General features: G+C 34.3%; 2 protein-coding genes across 3 annotated transcripts in view; one reads left to right on the top strand and one right to left on the bottom strand.

Annotated features, from left to right (window-relative positions):
* MACROD2 (MACRO domain containing 2) overlaps window positions 1-22,131 on the top strand; it is a 1,662,610-nt gene that overhangs the window by 203,105 nt on the left and 1,437,374 nt on the right. The window lies entirely within an intron of this gene.
* Window positions 3,687-16,817, bottom strand: FLRT3 (fibronectin leucine rich transmembrane protein 3). Of its 2 annotated transcripts, XM_012728255.1 has the most exons (3): window positions 16,611-16,817; window positions 8,020-8,771; window positions 3,687-7,170 (listed from the first exon to the last, which is right to left on the bottom strand). In XM_012728255.1, exon 3 carries the CDS (start codon window positions 7,149-7,151, stop codon window positions 5,193-5,195), a length of 1,959 nt encoding a protein of 652 aa, XP_012583709.1. In that variant the 5' UTR covers window positions 7,152-7,170; window positions 8,020-8,771; window positions 16,611-16,817; the 3' UTR covers window positions 3,687-5,192. The 2 variants fall into 2 exon arrangements, with proteins under 2 accessions (XP_012583709.1, XP_004687215.1); XM_004687158.2 differs by lacking the exon at window positions 8,020-8,771.

The following is a 22,131-nucleotide window of genomic DNA, read 5'->3' as shown; positions in this document are numbered from 1 at the left end:
TATACTATTTGCAATAGGAGTTTCTACTGACCCCTTATGACCAATGTCTTTTAAACTTTGATCACCTGTTTATAGAATTTAATGACTTTCTCTGCTCTCTTTTCTGTTTTAAATTCTTTTCCATCTGACAATCTTTCCTCCTTTCTGGCTCATTTCCTGTGTCCACGGGGCCCTTTACTAAAGCAATTCTTTACTTTTGGTTCCAGTTTTGGGTTCCAACATAACTGACCTTTTTTCTTAGAACTTTCTCCCACCATCTTGAATTAATAGGCATCTGGTCTCTGACGATGAGACATTGCTGTTATCTACTGCACCTCTTGCTATCACTATTTGATAGATTTTGGGTTGAGAGCGATGTGGGATAGAGATGGGGAGCTAAAAACTGTTTTTCCTGCTCCTCAAAGATCACTTCATAGCTGTTTCTATCACTGTTATTTAATAACTTTTCTCTTTAAGTCCTCATCTTATTATTATCTTTTCTCTCTGTTCATCTCTGACATTCCTCTATCATCCTTATTAGGAGCTGTCTTCTAAACCTTACCTTCATACCAACTTTTCCATCTCTGAGTGGCTTTTTATTCTTCATTGGTGATTTAAAACTCCAGCTACACAGACACTTCGGCACAAGTTCTATCCCCTGTCGGGCCGCTGACCCACATGGCGCAGCAGACTTCTCCTGTCTCACCTGCTGTTCCCCTCAGCAGTGTACTTTGTAGATCTTTCTGTTCTGCTCCCCACTCTGTCTCTGGTGAACCCTCTCACTGCCCCTGCACCTCTGGCCTGTACCCTAGTACTATATGCATAAATAACTCTTAAAACAACAACAACAAAACAAGTCCAACTACTCAGTCATAGCATTTACTGTAGTCATCTCAGAATCAGAGCCATGATTTGAACCACACCTCATGTGCCTCTCAATGTATTTATCTCCTATTATTCATACTCTGTGTTCCTATTATAGAACCCTGTCTTTATACCCCATGTTTTCTTGAGATCAACAGTATGCCTCTTGGACTCCACTTCACTTTTTATAACTTGATCCTTCTTTTATAATATTTTCTTATGGTGAAAATATTGCTACTCTGTGACCCTCTTTTTTATGCTTTGCTTTTAGACTTTTTTTTCATCTTTTACCCTACAAAGATCTCTTTCCTCCTCTTCTGCTGGGCATCTCATCCACCTTTCAACTTTAATAACAACCTCTTTGGATATGTATTCCCGTCCTCAATGCTAAGGATTTGCCTGCAGACCCTCATTTCTAAATTCATTATTAGACATTTCCAAAAGGTTAACATAAGGTGATTATAATTTATCTAAATTGGGTCATCATGGAGGGTTAAAGAGAGCACTATTAATAATTAGCTATTATAAAACTATACTATCCATAAGGGCACCTGTTAAAACCCAATGTGTATAACATACTCTGAAATCGCAGTACCTCCCATTATTATTAATCACCTCAAATTTTATGATTTCTTGATTTCAAGTTTGTAAGAAGCGTACCTTTCCTTTATCTTTTGAATTACACCCTTTTCAAAGAAAATTCTTAGCTTAGAATTCAGCAATCAGCGAAGTCTGACATAAACCACCTTATGAAATATATACCCCTTATATTTCAACTTTATCCCTGACTTTTCCCTAAATACTTTTTTCATAACACAGCGGTCCTCCACTGCATAATTTTTTCCTCATTTTCTCCCCATGAATATGGTATCTGCTATTCTTGCTTTATCTTGAAATATGTTCTTATTCCACCCTGATTTTACTTTCTTCTTGAGGTCTTCCTTATATATCTAAATAGGTGAAATTATTTCTTTTTATGTGTTGCAGTCACAGAAACTTTCATTACATTATGTAAATTATAATCTTGCGACATAACTCTTAGAGGTAAGGCTTCCATTATTTACAATGCAGAAGCCAGTCAGTAAAGGTCTTTGGCTGTGGAGATTATGTGTAGAGAACTTTGAAGTTTTTTAGAAGGTGATTGACAAGCATGTATCTTGCTAATTTAACCAAAAATAAATAACATATAGTAGTTTTAATATCAAAATTTTGCTAAATTAAGATTTGATAATCATGCTAAATATGAAAGTTAGAATTTTAATACCATTGCTGCTTTCAGTGGCAGATGAGCTAATATAAAACTAAACTCACCTTTAACATCCACAATTTAGGTGCTTTAAAGCATGTGAGTCTCTCTGTATTCCTTATAAAAACCACCACATTGACATGTGGCTATAAAATATGCTTTTGTCAGAAATTATAGTAAAGCAGAAGCTTTTTTTTTCCCTCTAGTTCCTTTGGCCCAGGGGAAAACATTTTAATAAGCAGGCCTTCCTAAAAGATAATATATATATATATATATAATTACATATGTATAGCTATTAATATGCATATATATATTAAATTAGTGAACAAGAGCATGAACATAGTGATTTAATGCAGTGACAAGTATCTGCATCTAAGAAGTTTTTGAATTTTGTCAATTTTATAGCGGAGTGATTTTTTTACCTTTCTTTTTTATTTTCCTTGGTAGCTTTCCTGATCTAATTCTTATAACATGTGGGTTACATTACATTGAGGATTAGATTTTTACCCTATAATTTTCTCTGTTGGTACCTAAACAATATAAAATATAAGCAGTTAATTTGGGATATATGCAAATTCATCTATAATTTAGTGCTGTTTTAAGGTGTAAGTTTGTGTTTCATTATTTTCTAAGACGAGTATATTTTCAACAAAGCATTTGGTTTCCAGGTAAACCTTTATCTTTTCAGTATTTCTCTGTTTTACTAGTGTAAAATATCTTTATGTTTTGTCAGGTAGAATAATCAAATTATATATAATCTGTGCTCATGAAAGGTAGACCAACTGGGAACATACCTCTTGGTTTTTGATTTTTCATTAACACACCACTTTTTTCGGCAGTTCATAATTACATAAATTATAGCATCTGTATGGGACCATTTAATCTTTACTTTTGGCATAACTGTAGCTGACCTACTCAGAACCTCTGGAAGTAAACTCAAGGTTCTTCTTGAAAACATTTTCTATATTCAGTTTTAATCACATTTGTCTTTGCTAACTTACTCATAGAAAACCTCCATATCAGGAAGTCCAAAGAAAAAGTGATGGGAAATATTTGAATGGCAACTAAATAATGAATGATATTTCATAGGCAGTTGGAGATATTTGTTAGTAATGTAGCAGAGGCAGTGATATTTAGCAAACTTTCAAGAATACAAAACTACTCTCTATAACTGTAACAACAGAAACATTTTGTGTAACATTGTACAGTTTTCATGCACATTATCTAATTTAATCCTTACACCAATCCTGGGAGCTTTGTGGTGATAGCCCTATTTTATAATAAGTTATAGAAAATAAGTGACTTGTTAGTAAGTGTATACCTAGGAACTCTTAGATCTGAAATTTCTAATTGAGTGATGCCAACTCATGCAACCAAGAAGCTATTAAAATATTAATTTTTCAAAGACCACCTTAAGAGTACAAAAGATGGAAAGGTCACAAAGCCTCTTCTGAAATTTTTCATCTACAGAGCAAATAAGTAAAATTCCAGCATTATGAAAAAAAATTAATATATGCACAAAATATTGAACTTTTTTAAGTAAAATGATACACAAGATCAAGATAGCACTTTTTTTTTTTCTTAATTTGTAGCCAACGTTTATTTTTATGCCTAGAAAAATACATGAGGGTGCTTAGGCTAATGTGCTGGGCCACTTGCTACTTTAGTGATAGTAACATAATCCCGAAAAGCAAGCACGATTATTTTGTACTTTTTGTTTTATTCAGCAATAAGACCATAATTTTTCATATTTGAGTAATTATGAAAAATTTGTCGAATTTTAAAAGCTGAATACATGTAGCGTTGGATCAAGGCACATACAAGACTGGCCAAAGGGCGTACAATGCACTTTGGTTTTTTGTTGGGAAAAAAAAACATCATGGCAACAGAAAAATGATGTTTTTTAAACAAGTGATAGCTCACAATTCAGTAGGAAGCTAGAAAGAAATGTTACAAGTCATTATGTAGTATCTGGAAAACTGTGACAGTAATGGGCAGTATTCTGTGAAAGTAAACAGAACATTTATGTACAGTGTTAAAGAATTTCATATAAACCACATCTGAATTTGATCTTTAGCATTTATTTTTCTTTTAAATTCTCACTTGTTTAAAGTACTACTTTCGCTGGACTGTTGAGGGGACTTGCTTATGGCTATACTACCTTTTTAGTATGTATAGTTTTCTCATTGACATCCTTGATGGTAAAGATATCATAAACCCTAAAAGCTATGTGTCTAGAACTCACTTGTCAAAAACCAGTATGGTACAGGTAAAAATCAAAACTCAATTCTGGTATTTATGTTTATTATGCTATGCCAGTCTACGTTTTTGTGTTTTTCTAAGTATACATTTTCCCCCTAAATTGGAAGCACACTTACATTATTCTGTGAAATCCTTTTTACCGTCAAAGCTTTGCTAACGATCAGTGGCTTTAATGATTTTGCACTCCTATTATGCCAGCTGATGTATTCAGTTCAGAAATTAGGTTTACTTTCTTAAGGATATCTAATTTGCTTAAAGCAAATGGAGATATGCAGCAAGTTTGATATTGCCCATTACTTCACATATTTTAATTTATTGAATACCACTGGGATAATACAAATTTAATAATTGGAACATTATTTCATAACTATTTTTGAAATTTAATTTTCTCATTCAGCCAGGTTTTTTTTTTACATTTTATTCATACCAAAGTGAAAAATGGCCTGTGCTTATACTACAAGGATCTCATGTGAATGCAGTCCTGATTGTTCAACACAGCAAGAAAATTCACTTTCACAGTCAACAAGTCATCTTACTCAGTAGAACACAAAGTAAATGATTTATAACTTCAATATTTGCAAGGAAAATACAGTACAAATTACTAAAAAATACTAAAATATAGACTTGTGTTCAGGCATCTCCACTACATCAATCGCAGCAGTAACCTGAAATTTGAAACTTTTAATAAAAAGTTCTTAAATATAAATTATATGGCAAATGTACAGTACATTGCTTTTTTTCAGTCTCTTTTTCCAGTGTTTTTGCAGTAGAACAGGTTTCCTACCATCACCTCCCTTAGGTTAAAAAAAAATCTGAACAGTCTGCTGTGTGTCCTCCAGCATCATGAGTGTGAATGATCTGAGTCTGGAATACCACTGTCTCTGTAGTCTCCGTAGCTTCGGTTACTACTGCTTTCACTGTGATTGTTTTTATACAGATTCATTCCATTAGGAGGAAATATGGTATGTATTACAAATTCCTCCTTTGAGATTGGTTCATTGGTTATTGGCAACATCTGAAAAGATGTCTCCCTGATTTCCAGGATAGAGTTGTCCTTCTTAGTGCCAGCTTCTGCATAGTCATCCTTTCTCCTCCTCCCTTTGCTGTATGCACAGTTCCTTGAGAAGAGTGAGCCATTTCTATGGACATACCAGCACACTAATGCAAGAAGGGCAATGGCCACCAGCGCCACAGCCCCACCTATGATGGCAGCCAGCGGTAAATTGGGGTTTTTGTAAGGTTCTTTCTCTTGCTCTCGATTAAGGGTGGTTGTAGGGTTGTACATTCGAAGGGGTGCAGTTTCAGTTTCAATACAAACAGGAGTTTCGTCAAATAGGTAGAGGTTACTGGTTTCCATGGGAACCATGCATACTCGATAGGGTGAATCAGGCTCCAGCGCTGTGACCAAGTATTCACTGCGTTCCCCTGTTACAATTGTTTCTGTTATAGATCCAAATGCAGGGCTATGACCCAGTTTGAGCCAACTGAGTCTTAAAGCAGTCATCGGTAGAATAAGTTTCCAAGTGATATGGATTGTGTCAGAGGTGACAGATTTCACAGTAATTATAATTGTTTTTCTTGCTGGACTTGCTGTAGTTCGCTGATCCTTAGTGAACTTGGGGTTCTTAACATCTGGTTGCTTGGTCACTGGAGCTGGCCATTGTCCTTGAGCCGGAAATACTGTGTTTGGTATTGCAGTGGTTATCTGAATGGTGCTTACAACTGCACTGTCCTTACAATCAAATAATTCTGCATTTAGATCCTTGATAGCCATCCCTCGAACTTTTTCTGGTGCTTGGCACATGAGCCCACGCACATTGACCTTCACAGGTAGTGATTGTAACCAGTCACGTACCCATTTCATCTTGCACCCACAATACCAGGGATTGTTGCGAAGAATCAGTTGGGTTATATTGTCCAAATCATCAAAGATACCCTTAGGTAAATTACTTATATTATTATTGGACATATCAAGTCGATATAGCTGCCTTAGATAAGAAAATGCTTTGGGGGGTACCCGGTTGATGTGATTATCTTGAAGATAAAGTTTCCTTAGGTTTGTTCCTGGAAGGTTTACTGGTGCAGCAGTAAGGGAATTCCGTACCAGTGACAGTTCTGTTAAATTGACTAAATTGAAGAAAACTTTATCACCTAAACCATGGTTGTTCAACAGGTTTCCATCTAAAACCAGGCGTTTTAGGCTAGTGAGACCTTGAAGAGATGGCGATGAAATAGTGGATATGCGATTATCATCCAAGCGTAGTTCTTCTATGGTCTTGGGCAAACCCCAGGGAATTGTGCTAAGGTGGTTACGGGACAGGAAAAGCAGGCGGAGATAGTTGCTGTCTCGGAATGCCCCCTCTTCAATGCTAACAGCAGAGACAGAGTTATCATCTAAATGTAATTCTTCCAGATAAGGAATTTTTGAAAGTGAGTCATAAGTGATAGTCCTTATGTTATTTTCTTGCAAATGTAACTCTTTTACATACTTTGGGAGGTTGGTAGGAAATTCATCTAAACTATTGTGATATAGGTATATTCTTTCTACTTTCAGCAAGTTTTTCAAATCTGAAGGAATACCAGCATTATTTATCTGGTTGTTCTGAAGATAGAGAGTTGTAGCATCCTCTGGTATTCCTGTTGGAATGGATGTCAGAAAACGGTCATTACAGTAAATGAAACCTGCATCACAGCGGCACACAGATGGACAGGATTTAGCCATAACTGATAGAGATGCCACCTGAAGGAACAGACCAATTTTAGTCCCGACTAGGAAAATGCTCCAGGCTGGGCTGGTCATGGTCAGTAGCTTCAAAGCCCTGAAATAAAGTGAGTTAAAAAATAAAAATTAGGTCAAAATAATTAAAATATTCATAACACATGTAAACATGGAAGCATTGATAAACAATCACTTTTTTTGCATATTTAGAACTTTTTCTAGCTAACAATGTACATAATCATATAACCCCTTCATCCTAAATATTTTCAGTAGTAAGAAGTTTGTCTCTCAAATCCTTTTGATTTTTGAAATAAAAAAAGTTTTGATTTTTGAAATAAAAAAGTTCTATTGAATATTCCAAAGCATTTTTTTAGCAGTTGATATCAATTTTATAGCTATTCATTGACCAAGCTAATAAAATTTCTGATTTTCTAATGATTAATTAATTAAAATATAGGAATTAGATTTGTTATATTTAAAAGATGTCTTTGTTCTTAGAAAGCAAAATTTTATGCCTTTGTTTTATTAGGGAGTCCACAGAATTATAGAAATGTGCAGTTAAAAACAAAACAATTGTCTTACATTGCAGGATTAGTTGCATACCTTGAGATTCCAAACTCCGTAAAGTCAATTATTAGTGTCATTTCATTTTCTTTGATAATTAACACTAAAAATTGTTAGACAGTTCTAATTTTGTTCACATTTTGTAATATGTTTCATACTTTATAGTTTAATAGCTCAATGCACATAGTTTACTATATCCTCTTTCATAATATTTGAACAATTTGTTTATATCTTCAAGTTTCTATGTAGACTATGTTTCAACTTCCCCATGACTGGAAAATTATAGATTTATATCAATTTTTCATGTAGTATTATCTATTTTGCACTTTTAGGTATTAATTAGCCTTTCAGGCATGAAAATGAGAAAGTTTAATATATTTCCTACCTTATTGAACGATGTGAGTAAATTTTGCGTGAGTGAAAATCCAATGCACATATATTATTTTCTTGGTGAGGGATTTAAAAACTCTTGGTTAGTCCTTAGAAATGTTCTTCACTGTTTATTCAAGTAATCCTATGCCAGGCACACCTCTAGATCAGAATTGCTGTTGTCAATGAATATTCATTCCAGCTGCAGTTCAGCATGTTGGGCAAGTTTATTAAAGTGGGGGCCAGATACAATTCAGCTTTCTGTTACTATGTAGAACTCATGACTTCCTATGTATTTTTTTCTTTCTGATAAGCGTTTCTGTGTGAAGGTTCCTTTTGTGTAGCTTAATTCCCTTAGTGAAAATTGCTCTCTTTGAAATTCTTATTGGCTCTTCTGTGCAATGTGGTCAGAGATAGTAACTTCAGATCCTCATGAAGAAAGCCATTCATGATGCTAAGGCCTGTATGGTAATAGGTTTTTCAGGCAGTTTTACCACCCACCTTTATTCCCATCCAGGATTATCCAAGTATAAACTTTGTATAGTAGCTACATCCTGAGGTATGATGACCTACTGTGAAATAGCTATTTCCAGCTTTTGCTTCTTGTTGCCTTCTCAGAATTTCTGGTATGGTCACGTTATGCAAGAACAGGTATTCTTTTTAAAAGGCAAAGAAAATTTAATTCAGATATTCTTCATGAAAAAAAAAAAAAGGAAGCATACTAGATTTCCTTTATATTCCTCTTCCTTAAAATATACTGGGCATCTCCTGTGAAAGTAAAAGGTTTTAATGAACTATTAATAGTGAATTTTGACATATTTAAGAAATATCTTAAAAATTTAATTGCACCTTTTTCTTAAGCAATACATTTTTGATAATAGTAGTTGATGGAAGGGATAAGATGACCTCTTTGTTTTTACTCTCTATTGTATTACATAAATATAATAGGAGCTAGAGTTGAGATTGTCACCAAAAATAAATTTTACTGTTAACTCTTTGGTAAGTGATACTTTGCCTTAAACACAGATGCAAAGTTTCATTTAAACACCAGTCATTCCCTTCAACGACTTTCTAATTCAGATTAACTTACTCTTTAAAAGCTCATTTTTATATTTCTGATATAAAAATAAAATATTTAAAAAGAAGAAAACAAGCACATGCAAAAGAGATAAGCCTATCCACAGAAAGGATTTTTGACAAAAATGTCATGGTAACATTTCTGAATATGGTTTTATACAAACACACCATGTATCATTTAAAGAACTGAAAATAGTTTAAAAGAGTTTAGAGGCTTTGGGTTGCCCGTATCCTGTTTTACTTTTCCTGCAGGCCACAGTTTCCCCAGTTACAGCATTAACATGTTCCTCCTTAGAGGTGTTTATAGGACTAGTCAATGATTTTGAAACTAGATACTCAAGTATTCATGACCAAAAGAAGTGCAAATTATAAATAGTTTTGCAATTTCAATTTCATTTTAGCAAACTGAACTTGAGAACTCTGTATTTGTAATAGAATGGATTGTTATTTCGATCTATCCCTGTAAGTGACCATTAGGGAACCAGCCTGATAAGGCATTTATTTGTCTTTAGGTCCGAACATGTAATTTCCAGTAAGTGTATTTTTCTTTTCTGAAAGAAGAATTAAGGTTTACCCAAAGAGACCAACAATTTTAATAACTGCTTTGTTCATTATGTAATGTGTATATGAATATTTGGTGGGGGAGGACACCAGAGGGAGATAGGATCAGTTTCTGTTATGCAGAGTTATTCACTCAGGTACTTACTGTAAATGTAGGGAATATTAGAGTAACATGGACATATTTGACCCTGAATTTCAGGACTAAAGTAGAAGCAATTTGCTTCTCCCTCAGTAATTACCTAGCATCCAACAAGGATAGCATCTGTTCCAGAATTCAAACTATTGAAAGTGAATGTTAAACAAGGCCAAAATTTGTGTTTTTAGTTCTCTATGAAAATTCAGTTTCTTTTAGTATGCCACCAGATACCAACACTGTTATTTACACAAGGGAATATCTAAAAAATATAGACATTGTTAATTTGAATTTAAGGAACTTGAAACAAAAATGGATAAAGTAGTCTCTAGTGGATACTGTAAAGTGCCCACAGAGGAAAAGTTCAGATTATTTATCATATAATGTGAGGTTTTACTGGGTGACTTAAAGGTTTTTCCTCATTTTTATTGACTTTCAGTCAATATTTTGTTAAAAATTGTTGTTTCCTAATATATGAACATAGAAAACTAGACTGTTGAAATAATTGCAATGTAATTTTAAAAAAGTACTGGCTATAAATGTTTTCTAAACTGGAATATTATTCAACATTTAGAATTATTTGGTTAATTTAAACTTAGAAAACAATTATATTGTTAAATTGCATTAGAAACTAATTAAAATCCATTATAAAAATAACAGGTTAGAACCTGCTTAAAAGGATACCAATAGTCAAGCATTTCTCATATTCATGAACAGTGAAGTTAATGAAGTTAAGAAGATGGAGCTACTGCATGGGGATTTAAAATGTGTTTTTTGTTCCTGGAGGTAGATCAGTTTAGAGTGAGGTGATCATTATGATAACAAGAGATAAATTGCTGCATTTGAACTCTTATCTGGTCAATAAATATTTCCATCAAATCAAACTCTAAGAATATGTATTGATTTTCACATTTTTTAACCCAGAGAAATAAATCTAAGTTAGTATAAAAAGAAGGAAGATTAATTTGTTTATTTTTTTCTGTTTTGCATTTGTGAAACTACTCCCTAATGCTCTGATTGATATGCAAATTTACAATGCCCTTAACACAATAGCGATAATTATGTGGGATTAACAACAGCCTAAGTCTCATTAAATTTTTGGAAAATGTCTTTCTCCCCAACTTAAACTAAAACAAAAGGCAAAAATAATAGGCAGGTTTCTGTGTAGAGAAGGAGACTTTTCAGAAATGAAAATTTCTTAAAGTCCCTACATCCTTTATTTAAACTCAAAAAAAGTTAATATTTTTTTTGTTTTATATCTCTTCCTGCCTGTATTTGAAGCTATAATACTAAAGTTTTACTTTTCATATTAAAGATTATCAGGATCTCTTCATCTAAAATAAACAATCCTGCCTCCATGTTTAGATTTTTCCTCTTTCTGAGTTGTCTCCATGCATTCAAGCACATAGAGACATTGTAGCTGAATTTAAATAATGAAAGAAAAAATGACCCCCACTGGCATGGACTCTGGGCACAGGTTTCTACATCATAGACCACAGAGCCTTTATGTCTGCATAGTTTTGAAAGAGGCCATTCCTTCTAAACAAGCAGAATCGATCTTTTTACAAAAATAATATTACTGGGTATTGGAGCCCTGTCTACTTAAAGGGATATATTACAGTTAATTTTGATGGTGCCATTGGTTAGGTATCTAACTTTTATAATTGTTGCAAAAAGAAGAAGAACATAATCACCTCACAGTTGAATAAAAATTTTAGTAGGAATCTTTCTATTCTATCTCTTTGTATATTGTGCAGTTTTTAAATGTACGTACAATGTAATCATCAAGTCTGTGAAAAACCTCCAGTTTATTTCCATGATATACCTAAGATATGGGTACTATCATTTTGAGATATTTAAAGAAACCTAGCATAATTTACAAAGTTATATTTGCATAGAAATCAGATGGGTAAGTAAAGTTTAAAAGATTTAAGCAATCTACATTTTTATATGATTTATTTGATACTACAGTATCTTGGAGGTAGGAATCAGAAGGCATTTCTCACATTTTCATTACATAGATTAAAATTATATATTATAGTACTAACTTTTAAAGTCCCTTATTTGCTATCTTTGAGTTAAATTTTGACTACTTAATCATTGCTCATTTTTAAAAATCTTAAATCAAGTTTAGTTTTGAGATTTTAGTTTCTTTTTGATGATTTCCCTCACAAAATAATTTGCTAATGATAACTTGTAAAAATATTAATATGAAAAGTAGGATGCCAAGTAGAACTTTTAATCTGTTAATTGTGTTATTTTGAAGATAACCTTGAGATTGAGAAGGTAAACTGGAATTCTTACAATTAGAATCTAGAGATTTGTGAAAATAATTTTTATATAAGCTTAAATTGCTGCTGGAGATCAACAAAATGACCAACCTGTGAATGCTAAATCCTTGCAACAACAAATGCCACTTCAAATGAATTACATATTTAGTTAAAATGAAAAACTGGAGTACATCAGGTTAGTTGATAGTGACAGCAAAATGCTTTCTAAGCAGCCTGTCTGGTAGTTAAATTTTCCACGATCATCAGATTTCAGGAAAGTTCCAATTCTTTTGTTTAATGCCAGGCAAGCAGAAGGACCTCTAACTCTCCTCTTGAGAGTCATAAAGTCTGAAGGGTTTGCTGAGAAGCAGAGAAGCAAGTATGCTTTTTCATACTTGTCTTATCCAGACTATTTTCTCCTCAAGAAGGTTTCTTTTATTTATGTAATACTAGGAGTAAAAGTCCCAAAGCAAAGGATTTTTACTTTCTCCCTTTATATTACTGGCTCTTTTTCCCAATAGGTTTATGATAAATGAATCTAATTCTGCTTCATTTATTTTGGCTTGTAAAGTTAAATAGGACATCCTTAGAACAAAAAGGCGAAGTGAAATGTTATCTTTCATCATAGTGAATGCTGCTTCCTTTTATAATATTAAAGCAAGACAAAATGAATTAGAGAACCAAGACTTGTAAGAATGAATAAGGTACTGACTTACAGGGTGGTATAGGTAAAGCAATAGAGAGCTAAGGGCAGTGGACATGTTTTATGTTTGCATTGACCTTGGAGCAACTGCAATGAAAATTGTGATACTTTTAAAAAACCATTTTCCCATTGAAATTTGAAAATCATTTTCAGTGCTATGATTACAACTTGGTTGATGTGGTTTAAATTTCTAATGTTTGCATTTTCATATACTAGATCAACAAATGTTTGGGTCTACAGTGTGCCAAGCACTGTGCTGATTGATAAGAGCATTCAATATCATAAATCACTTTGTATTTTTTTATGTCAGAGGAGGGTGTTACTGATTTAAACCTAATGAAGAGGAGGAAAATCAGCAACACATACACTGATCAATCCACAGGCCAGTAGCATACTTTAAATGTGATGTTTAACCAAATGTGGTCTGTGGGTTTTTTTTTTTTTTTTAGTTTCCCCAGTAACTTGTGCACATGTAAAGTGAAGACTAAAGAACAAAAGCTGTCATTGTCTCATCAAGTGAGAGCAATTTCTCCCTCCTCTCAGTTAAGAAGACAAATACCTCGAGAGAGCTTTTTATACAATCCTGACACTAGATTTTGGGGCTAGGAAGAGAGTATGCATATGCAAAACAAATGGAACTTTAGTTGTAGCTTAACCTATATTTAATTTCATTTTGCTTTAAAATAGGAGTTCTTGTCAATAGATAAGTCAAACTCCTGAAACCTGTTTTTCCATACATGTAAACATGACTTTCAAAATTATTTTTATAATGATGTTCAACCAAACGTATTGATGTCTATCTGCGTTCTGAAACTGAAAAATACCTTCTGAAATGTATATTCCTATTGGTTCTTAAGAGGAAGGATTTTTCCAGAAGAGTTATAAACCATCTCCTTATTGGAAATTGGTTTGTTGACGTGTGGTAAGTTTTCGAAATGGTGAAATGTTAGAACAGTCTTTTTTTTTTTATGCTATGAAGAGAAAAATGCAGCTTTGAGATTTAATATCTCAGAAAGATTTACTAGAGAGTACTTGCCGCTGGGGGGTGGTACACTCTACCAGAACACTGCTTTTAGAAGCCGCAAGTCAGATGTTGGCTGCTGTCGGCCAGTTTTTCTCTGGTTTAATTACAACAAAGCCTCCCGTTGAGAAGAACAGTGAAGGCCTCGGGGGCAAAAAGGTGGGGGGTGGGAAAGAAGGGGGAAAGGAGGGAAGAAATTACAGCCTTTGAAAAATTTACTGAAACTTACTTCCCTCATTGCCTTCATTTATGGTGTAACTTCACTTGATTTTCATAGAATTACTTATACTTCTATTGAAATAGTCTGGTATGACTATAAGAATATTAAGGGGGTTGATTCAGAACTTTTAAGTTAGCTCAGATCTTGCCATTTACCACCATTTCTGTATGTTGCCTGTAGCCCACTCACTCTTTAAAAGGATGGAAAAGTTAAAATGTATTGAAATGCCAATTTTTAACAAGTGTTTTATTAAATGACAGGGACCATTTAATAATGGTATGGATGATGGCATATCAAAAATAAAAAAGAAGTAACATTCACATAATATTAATACAAGGCAAACTGCTCTTTTCAACATTTTGTAATATTATTCTTCAAAATAATTTTGAAAAAGAAGGATGATTTAGGGTATGTAGCCAAGAAAAGCACAGGCGAGTCTCTCTGCCAGGCACTTGCATGTTTAAAGCTGGTAATTTTATTTTTCATCTAGAGACACTGAACCTTCATTAGGGTCTTATTTCCCTAGGCAGGAGATGGTGAGCATAATTGGAGTTTCTATTTGATTGGGCAATATAGTCTAGAGAAGAAACTGGGGTAAAGATAATTAATAGCTTGCTAACAAAGTCTGACAGCCACAAGATTTCAACCAAATTTATTTCACACCGCTTCATTTAGCTCTAAAAAGTTTTGATAGAATTGGAGGCTTTTTAATTAACATATGAAAGCAAAAGAAACATACCTTCTCTTTTGCTGCCACTTTCAGTTATGACAAGTTTTCTTACTATTTTTCTTCATTTTGTAAAACTTTACCCAGTTATGTATTGTATAAGCGCTATTGTTTAGGCAGTGTTTAATTGGACATTTTGAACCTAATTATAATTGATTTAAAGTGGGAGGGGGGCAGAGAAATGAAGAGCCCAATTAAGAACTGATAGTTAATAATACAGAACTGATAGTTAATACAGGATCACAATATTAGTGAATTAATTATGTTTATTCATTCGCTAACATCTTTGCTGCTCCATGGACTTCATATGTTTCGGCATGCTTAATTTTAAAAGATTGTGATTTTTCCTACTCAAATAGCATGTAGTCACAATTTTTAGACTAAAAATACATGTGTGTGTATTTTGTGTACACACATGTATATTTGCACATTAAGTAGCAAATATTTAACTTAATCTTATATATTAAAACCTGGCATATTATACATTGAATAGCAATGGTAATATTAATATTTTTGTGGTACTTTAAAATGTTAATGTTTCTCCTTACTCATTTCAAAAGAGATGTTTATCATCTATTTGAGGCAAAATAAGTAATGCCACCTGAAAACAGACAAATTCATTATTTGTGTTTATGCTGGTTAGGATATCCTAATGCAGACAGGAATAAATGAAAGGCATTGCTAGAGGTGAAGCACTTCTAGTGGTTTTATTCATACTGGTTTTTTGCTGATGAAATAACATGTGCATTTTAGAGCAGACAGATTTACTAAGAAAATTTACAAATAGCTGATGAAACTTATTAGGGAATTTGTATTCATAATAGGTAAACATCAAGCCTTTTTTCTTTTCTTATTCTAATCAATCAATCAATTAATTACAAATTAACCCCACCTCCCCCCAGATGCTGAGAAAATACAGGCCTGTTGCACTCTTTACCTCAATGCAACCATTTTGTTTCAGAGCTAATTCACTGAACAGGAAATTTAAAAAGGTTACTTTTAACTACTTTTGGAAGCTTTGTGGTATAAAAGCTTTTCTTTTAAATATAAGATTTTTTCTACTGTAAGTCACAAGTGAATGGAGATTCTGTAGATCCTACTTAATGGGGGTTGTACTCATCGTTTCACCCTTCCATCCCAAACTGCATATATCAGGCATAGCTTCCAGGGTGAGCTTTGTTAGTTTTTCTGAGTAGGCTTTGCCAATTACCATGCTAGTCACATACCACATTTGCCTGAGCAATAGATTTTGGCATTCTACTGGAGAGGGAATATGTTTGGAAGATAGTCTCCCCTCTTCTGAGTTGAATTCACTAGTTGAGATTTGCTTGAAGCAGCTCTGTTAGGATAGCAGTGCAAGCTTTAAAATCTAGGTGTAGCTGTTAATCCTTACTGAGGCATATAAGTCTCCAGGAGTAGCTAGGCTAGCTGTGAGCAAGATGTATGCTTTTCATGTACTGCGCACTCATGGGCTGAGGGATTATTGATTTTCTTTCACAGTTGTAAAAACAGCAATTGGCGATCATACCACACATAGAGTATACACCAAGTTAGCAAAACCCTTCACTTTCCTGTGGAAAATCTGCCTCGTATTTTTAATATTTAACTTTACAGTTTGCTGTTTTCTATAAAGCTCTTATCAACTAGTAACCACATGCGACGAAACATAGCCATGTATTGTAATTTTTTTTAAATGAAAACTCATTCTAAGAAACTTCTTTATTTGGCTATGTAGTTAAAAATTACTTGCTGGCTTGCACGCACATACATAGCTCGCACCGGTGACAGAAGAAATGTTCGTATTTGGATGCCTCATGGTACCAAGTTATTTCTAGGGAGCAAAACCAAGCAAACTTTCTGGGACATTTATAAGGAAAAACATGGAAAACACTTACCAGGAAGATGAGAAAAAGCAATCCTATATACACTGCGGATATAGCTGTAATTCCACTGATTGTGAACTGGAGTAATAACCCTCCCCCTCTCCCAAGCTCCGCGTCCTGTCCACACAAAGCCAACGGCAGCTGCAGGCTGAGCTTGTCCTGCTTCAGATCTCTCCCACACTGTGGAGAGAGCGAGGGAGAGCATTCCAGTTTACTGCACACAGCCCACCTCCAACTCTGAAGTTAAAGCTTCACCTCGCAGTGGTTGAGGAAGGGGGTGATGTCATAGATGGGCAGGACTTAGCCAAGCTTTTATTCAGTGAGGTAACTGGATAATCAGAGCGATGAGCTTTGCAAACGCTAGAGGGAGTGAGAGAAGCCAAAATGAGTCTCATCCTGCCAAAACTAAGATGCCATTTGGCTGCTCTTGGGAATCTCAACATTTTCTAAAGTTTACTGTAACAAGGTAGTGGTAGCATGCTTATACAAATTGCAAGTATGTTCAAAGGGTATTCATAAGATTACAATAGCAAAATGCAGGTTAGTTTTCTTTTTAAGCTATATATGTTGAAGTTAGCCAAAAATCATATTATGTTCATTATTGACTTGTTTCAATAATATACTATGAAAACCAGATGCGAATCTTTTTTTTGACAAATGAATAAGGTTTAAATAAAAGTTACATGTTCAAAGAAAGGGCAATAGGAATGCCAAAAAATAAAATATTGAAGTACTTAGTTGTATTTCTTTGGAGATAATGAGTAAGTTACCATTTTATATATTTTAGGAAATGAAAGACTTTTTCACATACTTCCACAAATTGTCGATAGCTTTTAGAATCCAGTAGATTATTTTTATGTATATAGTTCGGGGACACTTCCTCAAATAAAAAAACTTTAGAAAGTTTAAACAAAATATTTTCCTTTCTAATATATGTTCATTGCTGCTCTGAACATACTTTAAAGAACTCAATAAGAAAATAATCTTAAGGGCTGATTTTTCTTGTGTCAAAAATATTTTTAAATTAGGTACATGGTGAAGAAACAGTAGGCAATAGACACATTATAAATTTCTATGGCTAACAGAATCGTATAATTTTATTTTCAATTATGATTTTTAATGTATGGGCTTCTTTTTTTTCTATTTGATCAACAATTGCCTTGGGTTCATAAGTTTTCCACTAAGTAAATATATTTAACTTTTTAATAGCTTTGGAAAAAAATTGCTGTTATATTTACCTGGAGGGTAATTTCCTTAAACTAATATTACTATTTGTTTTATCCTTGGATGCTCACAATTTTTCCTTTGTTTTTTTTTTTTGTTTTGTTTTAGTTTCTATGCATATGTGTTTCTGAAGGAGACCTGTTAATTGTGTTTTCAAGGACTATTTGGTTATGGCCTTTTCATTAGTGTCACTTAGTTTATCTATTTACATGCTTCTTTGATTAGCAGCTTGAACTTTGAGTTCTTCTCCAAGAATGGATGGTAGAAGGTGAACCCTTGAAGAGATATATTAACCCCTATTGTTCTATGATTGCGCTTTTCTGTCCTCTAAGGGCAGACCCATTGAAGCACAGTGTTAGAATTCTAATGTCTGCTGAAAAGCCAGTTTCTTAGACATGTTAGAAGCACCAGTTGAACTGCAAGGTAGTTGCTAAATTTTTTAGGAAAAGGGAGCTGGGGGTAATTTACAATCTCTCAATAAACTGTGGAATCTTTTTTATGTTACTGCAAAAGAAACACAATAATTATTTATGAAACAATTCTTCCTAGAAGCTAGTTTTGTTTGTGAGTTAGTTATATTTAAAGAGAACTAATTGCCTGGACAAATCTCTGTGGGCTTATATTCATATTTAATCAGTACTGTCTCCAGTAAGAAAGTCCTTAAACCAAAAAGAAAGATAAATTGGTGATTTTTGTTATAAATAAAGGCAGGAGGAATTCACTGCATGGCAATTATGTATTGTTTTTTCTCTTCAGATGTGGGTTAAAATGTAGATGAATGCAAAAGATTGTGAAAAGTGTAATGTATACTAAAAGCAATGACATTAGAGGCAAACACTTAAGAGAACTATCATATCCTACCTTGTCCAAAAATATATGAGTTTTTGCTGCTTCCACTTTTTGTTTAACTTTGTGCTCTTAACTGTTACCTGAAATTTCACCACTTGAAGGTGAACTTTTAATAGATGTACCCTTTTTGAAATTGTATGTACTGCTTCTGGAAAGGTTAAGAGTTATCCTGAGTTACTTCAGATTGCTTTCCTCATTTGTTCTAAGGGATATTATCTACAATAAGGGAATGACTCTTTGCTGGAGGGGAAGGAGGCGCATTATTTTTGATGTAAAGTTCTTTAAGCTATATCAGGAAGGGAGGGCCTGGAGTCTTACTGCAAAGAGAAATAAACTCAAAATATATCCTAATGTTTAAGGGCATGGGCTTCAGAATCTAGCATATCTCAGCTCCGTTTTGGATTTTCCATAATACAGTGGACAATACGTCGTTTCTCTGAGTTTATTAGCTCAGTGTCTGACTCATAGTAAGTACCCAGTGAATGGTAGCTATCATTATTAAGCTGAGGGCATCCATCCTTAGACCTGGAACAACAGGACATTAAAAAGTGAAAAAAGAGTGTGCAAAGGGAGGTATGGAGCAAAGTGCCAATAACAGCTTTTTTCAAAATACCCCTTTGCTTTTTCTCTAAGTATTAAAATAGAGCTACCATATGGTACAGCAACCCTTCTGAAATAATATCAATACATTAATTTGAATAGATAAATTCATTCCTATATTTACTGCAGCACTGTTAGCAATAACCAAGCAAATGGAAACAAACTAAATGCGTAGATAAAGAAATGATAAAGAAAATTGATACTAGTTAGCTATTAAAAAGATATGAAATCTTGCTGTTTGCATCGCATGAATAGAACTGGAATGGACTATACTAAGTTAAATAATTCAGAAGGGAGAAGACATACCTGATGATTTCACTCACATGGAATATAAAAAGAAAAATTAAGCAAATGAATAGACAAAACCAAATCAAAGCAAACCCTAGAAATCTGACTGTAGAACTGAGGCTTCCAGAGGGGAGAAAGGGGAGGTGGGGGGAGGGGAAACAGGAGAGGGCTGGGTTGCCTGCTAGTGGAGACCAGCTCTGGCGAATAGGGTTGAGGAGAGGGATCAGAAAGAACCTGGAAATAAAGAACTGACAGACAGAAAATAGGATTTAAGAGAAGTGGGACTCAGGACACATTCCAAGCTCCAGCTGCCCGCATGTCTGGTGCAGCTCAATTTTGTTGATACAAACTGCTCCCCTCCCCTCCTGGTTACTTGCTAGACAATGAATCATTATCATAGTATTTAGCCTAGTCTGGGCACACATTCACACCCAAGTTTCTGCGTTATCAGGTATATTGTACTCCCTTCCTACTCTTGCTTGTTTCTCAGGCTTAGTTTTGCTGACACAAGAAAAGGCATTGTGATATGGGCAAGGGCCAGTGTTCCAGCCATGTTGAACAGTCTTCTAGTTACGACCACGACATTCTTCTTGTCTTAGCACTTCAAGCCGTGGGGGTCTCCAACAATTGCCCAGTGGACTACAGTAGAGGATTATTGGATTTTCTTGATGGTGGGCATAATGATAACATACATTTATAGAGGTATGAACCTATACACCTAAAACAGTGTTGTAAATCAACAATGATTGAAAAATGTAATCACAAAAAGTGTCACCATAAAGGAAAAAAAAAAGTCCCATCCCCCCATTTGCCTCCCTCCTACTCCCGCTCCCTCCCCCCAAAGGAAAGAGATTTGCTTTGAAGTAGTTCTATAACTAGGACAAAAGGGGAATAAGAGAATAGATTTTCTTGTTGATTTTTGTTATTGTTGTTATATATTGAACTTAGAGCTTAGTTTAATTATGTTAGACATTATGAGGTGAGAAAGTATTGTTAGGTATTTTGTTAAGTCTTGTTTTGCAAGCTAGCTTGTAAATTTAACATGAGATTTTGCACATAAGATATTACATTGCAGATTTTAAACAATTGGTTTGAAAGTACACTCCAAAAGCATATCCCAATTTAAAAGTCTAACCTGTCTAAACTGATCCTATCAAAGGATTTTGTATTTTTCTGTTTCTGTGAGATTATTTGAGATTTTCCTTGGTGGAGAATAGGGGGTATTGGATTTATGTCCATGTTTTCCAGGGTGTACCATTTACTTATGTATACAAGTGAAAAAAGAAAAACAAGCCAAATCTCTCTCAGGAGAGGTATTCTTTGCCATGTGGGTTACCTCCGGGGCCTGGGATTGAACTCACACTTGCTTGGAGTGAGTGCTGTGTTGTAACCCATTGTGCTACCAGGGAGGGCTCCCAAATCTCTTTTAATATATCCAACTTTCAGCTGAAAGTGATTGCAATACTTAATTACTTCATGGAACAATTTAATCCAGGGCTGCCAACCTGTCTAGACTTAGATATCTCATCATTCACTCATTCATTTGTTGCACATAAATTCTTTGAAGATCCTGGCGGCGTTATTAAGACTAGATTCTTCCCAAACCATCTGCATCTATGAGTTTGAGATTTAATCTTAGAAAGTCTTAAAGTTCTTTCAATCTTAGAACATCTTAGAACATTCTTGATGCTCTCACCTTTTTTTCATGAGAATAAAATCTTTCGCATTGTGTGAAAAACGAGCAAATACAGCTCAGGACTTTGGTTTATTAAATACTTTAGTATACTGTTTCTTGAAATCTTTTGGTTGCAAGAGATTGAAAGTCAAGCCTTACTTTCTATTGCTTTATGTAACTGAGAAGTTCATATGTATAGTATGACTTCACTCAAAGCTTGATAAAGTATCTTACAGTATATCTGTGGCTCTTAGTGTTTTGCCTTTTTGTGTGTTGGCAGCCTCCATAAGTTATATACAATGGACCCTTGGCAGCTCCAGGCTTTTGCCTTAGGCAGTAACAGTTCTCCAGAACACATTCCCTAATTGTTTTGCTCTAGGAAAGAGAGGAACCCCAGAAGCGCCTGCTTGGAGCCCTGTGATTCACTCTGTCATATTTGTTTAAACTTTATCACATGCTCATTCCTGACATACTATGAGAGAATGAGGGGATATGCTGGGAGAATAAACTCCCTGTTAGAGTTATAGATAGTGTCAGCCCCACTCAAACACGTGGCTAAGAATGGAAGAGAGAAAATGACCTAAAAGAAATTTGAATACTGTTAGTTTGAGGAAGAAGGAACGGATGCTAGAGATTAGTTCATTTTCAGAGGATTTGGCATGCTGAAGCGCAGGCATGTTTTATAAATTTATAAACTTGAACCTGTTCTTTTTTCTTTTCGTTCATTCTTTTTTTTTTTTTTTTTTTTAAGCCAGCAGTTCTCTTTAAATTGCCCAAACATCTGTGAGAGAATTTCTGTCTTTAGACCCTCTCAAGTCTAGCCCAGTTTTTTTTCTGTCAACAGGTAGTGATGCATGTCAGGGCACATTAGTACTACAATCTAAACACGGGCCTATG

Source organism: Condylura cristata, unplaced genomic scaffold (assembly GCF_000260355.1).
Source record: "Condylura cristata isolate star-nosed mole 26May11 unplaced genomic scaffold, ConCri1.0 scaffold00022, whole genome shotgun sequence".
In the NCBI taxonomy this organism is placed as follows: domain Eukaryota; kingdom Metazoa; phylum Chordata; class Mammalia; order Eulipotyphla; family Talpidae; genus Condylura; species Condylura cristata.
Note: the sequence above shows the minus strand (reverse complement) of the source record. Positions and strands in the feature narration are given on the sequence as shown.